General features: G+C 51.0%; 1 protein-coding gene across 1 annotated transcript in view; it reads left to right on the top strand.

The window, feature by feature from the left end:
* LOC308175352 (rho GTPase-activating protein 26-like) overlaps positions 1-10348 on the top strand; it is a gene marked incomplete at both ends in the record, with an annotated part of 10712 nt that extends 364 nt beyond the window's left edge. The window contains 6 exons of the mRNA XM_080551031.1: positions 449-623; positions 2717-2889; positions 5085-5194; positions 8116-8265; positions 9755-9846; positions 10260-10348. Coding sequence (XP_080407157.1) covers positions 449-623; positions 2717-2889; positions 5085-5194; positions 8116-8265; positions 9755-9846; positions 10260-10348 — 789 coding nt within the window. The remainder of the gene's footprint in view (positions 1-448; positions 624-2716; positions 2890-5084; positions 5195-8115; positions 8266-9754; positions 9847-10259) is intronic.
* Between the last annotated feature and the right edge of the window lie 226 nt (positions 10349-10574).

The raw sequence follows: 10574 nt of genomic DNA, 5'->3' as shown, positions 1-10574 counted from the left end.
GTCACCAGAACCATCAGGGTTCATACCAGTGTAACCAGAACCATCCGCGTCATCAACACTGGGTGATGAAGGGGCGGGATAAACAAACATGTCACAACTAGATGGCAGCTACTTCACTGGAAATGAGGATAATATCTTCCACCAGTATCTGAAATAAACACTATTTTCTATGAAACAAAACAAAAGACACTTTCTACACTTACTCTACTCTTGCTGGTCTCTGCAGCCTAGAATATGACACACCCACTGACGACGTGACTGTTCTACCTTTTGGTTCCCGCTTGAGAACCACTATTTCCTGGTTGTCGGTGTGAAAGCCCTAACAGAGAACTGTGAGAGGGTGAGGAGGCGGAGATAATGTCATAGTGTCTCTATAGAGTCCAGGGGTCATAGTGTCTCTATAGTGTCCAGGGGTCGAAGGTCACGGTTCCTCCTGTCCTGTGTGCAGATATTCAAGGACACCCCGGTGCCTGGAGGAGGGGGAGGAGGAGGAGGGGGAGGGGGGGGGGCGCCCCCCAACCTGCCGCTCAGCGTGCCCCGCCGTAGAGGCTCGGAGGCCAAGCCCCCCTCCTGCAGCGAGAGACCCCTGACCCTGTTCCACACGCCCACACACTCCAACAGAGGTGAGACACACACACACACACACACACACACACACAGAGGTGAGACACACACACACACACTCTCCCACACACTCCCACAGAGGTGAGACACACACACAGACACACACAGACACACACACACACACACACTCTCCCACACTCTCCCAGAGAGGTACTGTACACACACAGAGACATCAGGTGATTGATCTGTATGTTCCTTCAGCTCCGACTGACAGCAGGTTGAGTCTGAGTACATGGTACACAACCACACACCCCCAGAGAGCTGGACACACACACACACACACACACACACACACACACACACCCAGAGACACACACACACACACACACACACACACACACACACACTCCCACACACCCCCAGAGAGCTGGACACATACACACACACACACACACACACACACACTCTCCCAGAGAGGTACTGTACAACACACAAAGGTAAACAGCAGTGATTGATTTATGTGTTCAGACCAGCTGACAGCAGGTGAGAGTGAGTACAGCGCATTGATCTGCTGGCTGTCTGAACTGTTCAGTCTCTCCTCCCACATCCTCCTCTCCTCTACACACACACACACACACGCACGCACGTGTAGTAAAATTAGTCATAAAATTCAGTAAAGATAAAAGCCGAACAAACAAAGTAACAATTTAAAATGTTCAGGTTTAAAAAAACATAAATAAAACGAATCAATCAAGCCTAGCCTAACTCTTTTTAAAAGACGCTGATTTAAAAGCCGAACAGAACATAAAGGTCTGCAGCATATTTTTAGAAGTGGATCCAGACGGGGCTGACCTGAATGTCTAGTGACGGCAGGTTCCTGTGTTTTACCGCATCGTGAGCGGATGCTGCCTCACCACCTTTGCTGCTCATCTAGGAGCTGTCAAAAGACCTCAGATGATCTTAAGGGTCTAGCAGGTTCATAAGGCACTAGCATGTTTGAGAAGTATTTTGGCCCGACACCATTCAAGGATTTGTTGACCAGAAGCATGATTTTAAAACTCTATTCTGTGAGATACCGGGAGCCAGTGTAGTGATATACCGTAAGAATGGGAGAAATGTGATCAAACTTCCTAGTTTTCTGCAGCAGCATTTTGAACAAGTTTTTGTCTAAGTGCCTGTTTGGACAGTCCTGAAAAAAGGCCATTGCAGTAGTCCTGCAGTCCCACCTGCTAGATATAAAAGTGTGGATAAGCTTTGCAAGATCCTGCTTGGACATAAAACCCCTAACTAATAATATAACCTGTATGTTTGAGATGATAATAAGCTGAGTCTAAAAAGACACTGAGATTTCTAGGTGTGGAGCCACCACTAGCCTCGTCTTTTTGGCTCCAAAGATAACAGTCTCAGTCTCGTCTTTGTTTAATTGTTAAACATTCTGACACATCCAGTTATTAATTCGGCCCCAGAATGGAACCTTGGGGAACTCCACATCTCTAACTCATGCTAGTGCAGATATATAGTTACCACCTGAGACAGAGTAGTCCCTGTCCTGTAGACAGACAAGCCTACCCAGTGTTCCAGCCTGTCTAGGAGTGTATCATGGTCAACAGTATCAAACGCTGCACTAAGGTCCAGTAGCACTAGGACTGAGACATTTCCTGCAGCAGTGTGAAGGCTAGGGTCATTTAAAACCTTAATAAGAGCTCAGAGCTGTCTCGGGCGCTTAGGTGGCGTAGCGGGTTAAGCGCTGACCATGTAATCGCAGGGTCTCCGGTTCGATTCCGGCCGGGGACATATCCTGCATGTCATCCCTCTTCTCTCTCTCTCACCCATCCTTCCTGTCTAAATCTTCACTGTAACTGTCAATAAAAATAAAAAATATGAGTGGGACTGCCCCCACTCAGAAACAAAATACTTAAAAATAAATAAATAAGAGCTGTCTCAGTGCTGTGATTAGACCTAAACCCAGATTGAAAGTGATGGAGAGAGAGAAGGCTACAAGAGGTCAGGAATTCATTAAACTGTATATAGACACACACACACACACAGAAATAAAAATAAAAACAGGCTAGGCTAGAATGGCTAGAATGACAGTGTGTGTGTGTGTGTGCGTGTGCGTGTCTGTGTATGTGTGCGTCTGTTTTTCCTCTAGCGGAGAAGAGGAACAGTGTGGTGGTCAACTCCATCCCAGAGCCCCTACAACACCTCCAGCCCCAGAAGCCCCCTAACCAGACCCAGACCCCCAACAACCAGGCCCAGACCGCCCAGCCCCAGGCCCCCCACACCCCCCAGAAGCCCCAGCCCCAGAGCCCCTCCAGGCCAACTGTAACAGCGGCAGCGGGGGGGGTCACGGCTGGTCCCCCCGCCTCAGTCTGACCCCCACCCCCCCGAGGCTGGAGACCTGGAGGGACGACCTGCAGCACCAGGCAGAGCCGCCCAACTCACTGTGAGTACACACACGCACACACACACACACACACACACACACACACACACAGAGAGAGAGAGAGAGAATATGACAGAGAGAAAGAATGACGGAGAGAGAGAGAACACTGTTTGAGAACACATCTCCGATCTGGCAGAGAGTGGAATGTGTGTGAGTGTGTGTGTGTGTATGTAGGTGTGTGTGTTGACATATTTACCAATCTCAGCCGTGTTGATAGAAGTGTGATGGAAGACAAGCAGAGAAACCCCCCCCCAAGGAACACACACACACATTCCACTCTCTGCCAGATGTTCTCAAACAGTGTTCTCTCTCTCTGTCATATTGTCTGTCTCTGTCTCTGTCTCTGTCTCTGTCTCTGTCTCTGTCTCTGTCTCTGTCTCTGTCTCTGTCTCTGTCTCTGTCTCTGTCTCTGTCTCTGTCTCTCTCTCTGTCTCTGTCTCTGTCTCTGTCTCTGTCTCTGTCTCTGTCTCTCTCTCTCTCTCATTATGTGCATTATGGGTATCACAGCTACTGGGGATGCAGAGCAGAGTATTAACCATAGATCAGGCCTGGAGTTGAGTGTGTGTGTGTGTGTGTGCCTCTCTCTGTGTGTGTAACACACTTTCTGAGAGAGAGAGAGAGAGAGAGAGAGAGAGAGAGAGAGAGAGAGAGAGAGAGAGAGAGAGAGAGAGAGAGAGAGAGAGAGAGAGAGAGAGAGAGAGAGAGAGAGAGAGAGAGAGAGAGAGAGAGAGAGAGAGAGAGAGAGAGAGAGAGAGAGAGAGAGAGGAGAGAGAGAGAGAGAGAGAGAGAGAGAGAGAGAGAGAGAGAGAGAGAGAGAGAGAGAGAGAGAGAGAGAGAGAGAGAGAGAGAGAGAGAGAGAGAGAGAGAGAGAGAGAGAGAGAGAGAGAGAGAGAAGAGAGACACACACACACACACACATTCTGACTGTATGATGGAATTTTTTATGATTCATAGTCTAAATAGTCTGTATTTTCCCTCTGTTATGGTTGGCTGTGTGTGTGTGTGTGTGTGTGTGTGTGTCTGTGTGTGTGCGTGTGCGTGTGCGTGCATGTGTGTGTGTGCGTGTGTGTCTGTGTGTGTGTGTGTGTGTGGGTGTGCGCACGTGTCCACATTTCATTTCATTTATCAGACGCGTTTATCCAAAGCGAGTTTCAACAAATACATTAGTCTAAGTAAGTGAATCATCTGTCATCCAGCCACCATGAGAGAAAACACATCTATGCTAGAGGACCAAGGGGCTGCTGGCAGTCACAATGCTAGAAGGACGCATTTATTAATTAGATTTATTTAAATATACAGTAGATAAACTGTACAGGGGAACCAAACAACACGACTATCTTCTTCCTTCAGTGATGGTGTCTGACATTAGCCTCCTGGACCTAAACTCCTCAAAAAAAGTTCTGAAACTTTATTTTGGTCGGTTATTCCTCCCCTTTAATAATACCAAAATGGTATTGTATTTGATATCGTTGGAAAGCCTGATTAGTCACCTTTACAACGAGGTACAACTTGTAAGGATCGTGCATTCCTGGAATGAGCAACACAGCTAAACGTGTGGGTAGCGGCCCAAAACATTTAGCAAAAATCCCCTGCAATATTCTTCTGTTGGTCCCTGAGCTGGGGTGGGGGGGGCGTGTGTTATGGTGTTCTAGAGTGTGTTATGATGTTCTATGGTGTGTTATGATGTTCTATGGTGTGTTATGGTGTTCTAGAGTGTGTTATGGTGTTCTATGGTGTGTTATGATGTTCTATGGTGTGTTATGGTGTTCTATGGTGTGTTATGATGTTCTATGGTGTGTTATGATGTTCTATGGTGTGTTATGGTGTTCTAGAGTGTGTTATGATGTTCTATGGTGTGTTATGATGTTCTAGAGTGTGTTATGGTGTTCTATGGTGTGTTATGATGTTCTATGGTGTGTTATGATGTTCTAGAGTGTGTTATGATGTTCTATGGTGTGTTATGATGTTCTATGGTGTGTTATGGTGTTCTAGAGTGTGTTATGATGTTCTATGGTGTGTTATGATGTTCTATGGTGTGTTATGATGTTCTATGGTGTGTTATGGTGTTCTCGAGTGTGGTTCTGGAGGTCTGACTGGATCTCCTCTGTTGTTCTTCTCCTCCAGGCTCAACCCAAAGAACCGGAGCAGCGTCCCCAGGTATGGACCCGTCGACAGCCTGCTCTGGTACCAACACACACCCGACCCCACCCGACCTCAACAGAACTGTACTGGCTCAGATATCACCCCTTTCCTCCTCTGTCTCAGCCCAGTACAGCCCAGTACAGCTCAGTACAACCCAGTACAGCTCAGTACAGCTCAGTACAGCCCAGTACAGCCCAGTACAGCCCAGTACAGCCCAGTACAGCCCAGTACAGCCCAGTACAGCCCAGTACAGCCTAGTACAGCTCAGTACAGCCTAGTACAGCCCAGTACAGCTCAGTACAGCCCAGTACAGCCCAGTACAGCTCAGTACAGCCCAGTACAGCTCAGTACAGCTCAGTACAGCCCAGTACAGCTCAGTACAGCTCAGTACAGCCCAGTACAGCTCAGTACAGCTCAGTACAGCCCAGTACAGCTCAGTACAGTCCAGTACAGCACAGTACAGCTCAGTACAGCTCAGTACAGCCCAGTACAGCCCAGTACAGCTCAGTACAGCTCAGTACAGCCCAGTACAGCCTAGTACAGCCCAGTACAGCCCAGTACAGCTCAGTACAGCCCAGTACAGCCCAGTACAGCCCAGTACAGCCCAGTACAGCCCAGTACAGCTCAGTACAGCTCAGTACAGCCCAGTACAGCTCAGTACAGCTCAGTACAGCCTAGTACAGCTCAGTACAGCCTAGTACAGCCCAGTACAGCCCAGTACAGCCCAGTACAGCCCGGTACAGCCCAGTACAGCCCAGTACAGCCCAGTACAGCCCAGTACAGCCTAGTACAGCCCAGTACAGCCCAGTACAGCCTAGTACAGCCCAGTACAGCTCAGTACAGCCCAGTACAGCCCAGTACAGCTCAGTACAGCCCAGTACAGCTCAGTACAGCCCGGTACAGCCCAGTACAGCTCAGTACAGCTCAGTACAGCTCAGTACAGCCCAGTACAGCCCAGTACAGCCCAGTACAGCCCAGTACAGCCTAGTACAGCTCAGTACAGCCCAGTACAGCTCAGTACAGCTCAGTACAGCCCAGTACAGCTCAGTACAGCCCAGTACAGCCCAGTACAGCTCAGTACAGCCCAGTACAGCTCAGTACAGCTCAGTACAGCCCAGTACAGCTCAGTACAGCCCAGTACAGCCCAGTACAGCTCAGTACAGCCCAGTACAGCTCAGTACAGCTCAGTACAGCTCAGTACAGCCCAGTACAGCCCAGTACAGCTCAGTACAGCTCAGTACAGCCTAGTACAGCTCAGTACAGCCCAGTACAGCTCAGTACAGCTCAGTACAGCCCAGTAAGCCCAGTACAGCCCAGTACAGCCCAGTACAGCCCAGTACAGCTCAGTACAGCTCAGTACAGCTCAGTACAGCCCAGTACAGCTCAGTACAGCTCAGTACAGCTCAGTACAGCTCAGTACAGCCCAGTACAGCCCAGTACAGCCCAGTACAGCCTAGTACAGCCCAGTACAGCCCAGTACAGCCCAGTACAGCCCAGTACAGCCCAGTACAGCTCAGTACAGCCCAGTACAGCTCAGTACAGCTCAGTACAGCTCAGTACAGCCCAGTACAGCCCAGTACAGCCCAGTACAGCCCAGTACAGCTCAGTACAGCTCAGTACAGCCCAGTACAGCCCAGTACAGCCTAGTACAGCCCAGTACAGCTCAGTACAGCCCAGTACAACCCAGTACAGCCCAGTACAGCTCAGTACAGCCCAGTACAGCCCAGTACAGCTCAGTACAGCCCAGTACAGCCTAGTACAGCCCAGTACAACCCAGTACAGCCCAGTACAGCCCAGTACAGCTCAGTACAGCTCAGTACAGCTCAGTACAGCCCAGTATAGCCCAGTACAGCCCAGTACAACCCAGTACAGCCCAGTACAACCCAGTACAGCCCAGTACAGCTCAGTACAGCCCAGTATAGCCCAGTACAGCCCAGTGCAGCCCAGTACAGCTCAGTACAGCCTAGTACAGCCCAGTACAGCCCAGTACAGCCCAGTACAGCCCAGTACAGCCCAGTACAGCCCAGTACAGCCCAGTACAGCCCAGTACAGCTCAGTTCAGCCCAGTACAGCCCAGTACAGCCCAGTACAGCTCAGTACAGCCTAGTACAGCCCAGTACAGCCCAATACAACCCAGTACAACCCAGTACAGCCCAGTATAGCCCGGTACAGCCCAGTACAGCTCAGTACAGCCCAGTACAGCCTAGTACAGCCCAGTACAGCCCAGTACAGCCCAGTACAGCCCAGTACAGCCCAGTACAGCCCAGTACAGCCCAGTACAGCCCAGTACAGCTCAGTACAGCCCAGTACAGCCTAGTACAGCCCAGTACAACCCAGTACAGCCCAGTACAGCCCAGTACAGCTCAGTACAGCCCAGTACAGCCCAGTACAGCTCATTACAGCCCAGTACAGCCCAGTACAGCCCAGTACAGCTCAGTACAGCTCAGTACAGCCCAGTACAGCCCAGTACAGCCCAGTACAGCCCAGTACAGCCCAGTACAGCTCAGTACAGCTCAGTACAGCTCAGTACAGCTCAGTACAGCCCAGTACAGCCCAGTACAGCCCAGTACAGCCCAGTACAGCCCAGTACAGCCCAGTACAGCTCAGTACAGCTCAGTACAGCTCAGTACAGCCCAGTACAGCTCAGTACAGCCCAGTACAGCCCAGTACAGCTCAGTACAGCCCAGTACAGCTCAGTACAGCTCAGTACAGCCCAGTACAGCTCAGTACAACCCAGTACAGCTCAGTACAGCTCAGTACAGCTCAGTACAGCTCAGTACAGCCCAGTACAGCCCAGTACAGCCTAGTACAGCTCAGTACAGCTCAGTACAGCTCAGTACAGCTCAGTACAGCCCAGTGTAGCTCAGTACAGCTCAGTACAGTACAGCCCAGTACAGCTCACTACATCCCTGCACTGTCTAATGCTGTGTGTGTGTGTGTGTGTGTGTGTGTGTGTGTCTCAGCCCGGCCTCCCCCAGCCCCACCTCACCACGGTCCCCCTCCTGGCCCATGTTCTCAGCGCCCTCCAGCCCCCAGCCACCCTCCAGCCCCCAGCCACCCTCCAGCCCCCAGCCACCCTCCACCACCACCTCTAGTGACTCCTCACCGGTCAGGTCTGTCACACCACTCTTCACTGCCTCCTCCTCTTCCTCCTCCTCCTCTTCCTCCTCCTCAACTCCAATAGGCTTTGGTTTCACGCCTCCTCCTCTTCCTCCTCCTCCTCTTCCTCCTCCTCCTCTTCCTCCTCCTCCTCTTCCTCCTCCTCCTCCTGCTCCTCTTCAACTCCAACAGCCCCCCCCCGCCACCCCCCCCCACCACCACCATGCATTCATGGTCATAGTGTAGGTCACTAGGTGGTCAGTGTGTAGCGCTTGGGCCTAGCTAGCCTGTTAGCTTTTCGGCAGTACAGTGATGTTGACGAACGTTGTCAGACAGACAGGTCAACCAGACAGACAGGTCAACCAGACAGACAAGTCAACCAGACAGACAGGTCCGGTCCAACCAGAGGATTGGGGGACCGTGTGGGATATCGGTCTAATCGCTAATCGCTAAGCCCCGCTAACGCCCAGCGGCAGCCCGCGCCCAGCCCTGCAGCAGACTGACTCATGGGTACATGAGTTGACGAGGACGTCATTTTCTCTCCCCGAAAAACATGAATATTATTTTTAGGTTCAACGAGACGTTCCCTCAGGATCACACGGGCAGGACAGACCATGTTTGGAGACGGTATTGACGGCTCCTTTACTACAATCTATTAAAAAAGTATTAAAAAGTATAGTATAAAAAATTTATAAAAAGTCATTTCCCTCAGGGAACCGCGGTCACGTCAGGACAAATCCAGATTTTACGAAATCTTTTTTTTACGAGTTCCTCTCCAGCAGGGGAGGTTGGCGGAGGTCGAAGTCGTAAAAAACGCATGTTTGATACATTCACATTTTTGGCCTTTGACTTACAACAATACATTTGTCTAAAAGTAAGTGAATCATCTAGAACATCAGTCATCGTAAGACATAGTAGTCTATGCCGGGGTCAGGGGCGGTTGGCGGTCCCAACCCTAGAGGAAACAGACCAGTATGACAGCGTTCCTCAGTCCTCTCCTTGCGTTACGATGAACCCCATCCTCTGATCTCTGCCTCCGCTGCTCTCCAGAGAGGAGGGTTAGGAGTGACCTCCGCGTGGTGGTCCAGAGGTCTAGGGTGGTCCAGTGGTCTAGGGTGGTCCAGTGGTCTAGGGTGGTCCAGTGGTCTAGGGTGGTCCAGTGGTCTAGGGTGGTCCAGTGGTCTAAGGTGGTCCAGTGGTCTAGGGTGATCCAGTGGTCTAGCACCACAGTCTACAGTGCACACATATACCCATGTCGACATGGGTTAGAATCCGGCCCATGCCCTGCTGACATGCCATCTCTCCCTTCTTCTCCTTACTTTCCTCTCTGTCTTCACTGTATCTGTCTAATAAAATGAAAAATATGAGTGGGACTGCCCTAACTCAGAAAAGAGTGACCTCCCAGATGTGTAGACCACCTCCCCCCCAGCCCCCCCCCGGCCTGGCCCGTGTGGTTGGGGTTGTGTCTATCCTGTGCTGATTGTCCCTCGTCTCTCCCTGTAGCGCGGGGGGCAGGAAGGCGCGGGCGCTGTACGCCTGCAAGGCGGAGCACGACTCTGAGCTGTCCTTCATCGCCGGGACGGTGTTCGACAACGGTGAGTAGTGTGGACCAATCAGCAGGGAGGACTGTGGTGGTGTGGGTGTGGTGGTTGTAGTTGCTGTTGTCTTGAGTATAAATAAATGAATATAAAGTGAATGTGCATGAGATGATTATCAATATGATATATGTACAGTATAGGTCAAGGCAGTAGGTCTTGAGGTATGTAACAATATGTAAGATGAGTATAATTAGAGATCTCTCTCTCTGTCTGTCTCTCTCTCTTGTTCTCTCCCCCTCCCTCTTCCCTCTCTCTCTTTCTCTCTCTCCCTCTCTCTTCCCCCTCTCTTCCCCCTCTCTCTCTTCCCTCTCTCTTCTCTCTCTCTCTCTCTCTCTCCCCTCTCTCCCTCTCTCTTCCCCCTCTCTCTCTTCCCTCCCCCCCCCCATCTCTCTCCCTCCCTCCCTTCATAGTTCATGGCTCCAGGGAGCCCGGCTGGTTGGAAGGCAGTCTGGACGGCCGTACCGGGTTGATACCAGAGAACTATGTGGAGTTCCTATAGCCCCGCGGACCTGGATCTGGATCAGTACCGGGTCTGGACCAGGAACCAACCAGGAACTGGAGAGGCGGACCCCGACCAGAACCTACAACTTAGAGGAAGATGGACGGATGGAGGGATGGAGGGATGGATGGAGGGATGGAGCGGAGAGAGAGAGAGAGAGAGGGCTCCTTCCTCGTTGTGTATGGTCATGAATCTGGAATTCAGCAACAGCTGTGTGTGACGTGTG

The sequence above is a fragment of the Nansenia antarctica genome (genome assembly GCF_963989245.1).
Source record: "Nansenia antarctica genome assembly, contig: SCAFFOLD_209, whole genome shotgun sequence".
In the NCBI taxonomy this organism is placed as follows: domain Eukaryota; kingdom Metazoa; phylum Chordata; class Actinopteri; order Argentiniformes; family Microstomatidae; genus Nansenia; species Nansenia antarctica.
Note: the sequence above shows the minus strand (reverse complement) of the source record. Positions and strands in the feature narration are given on the sequence as shown.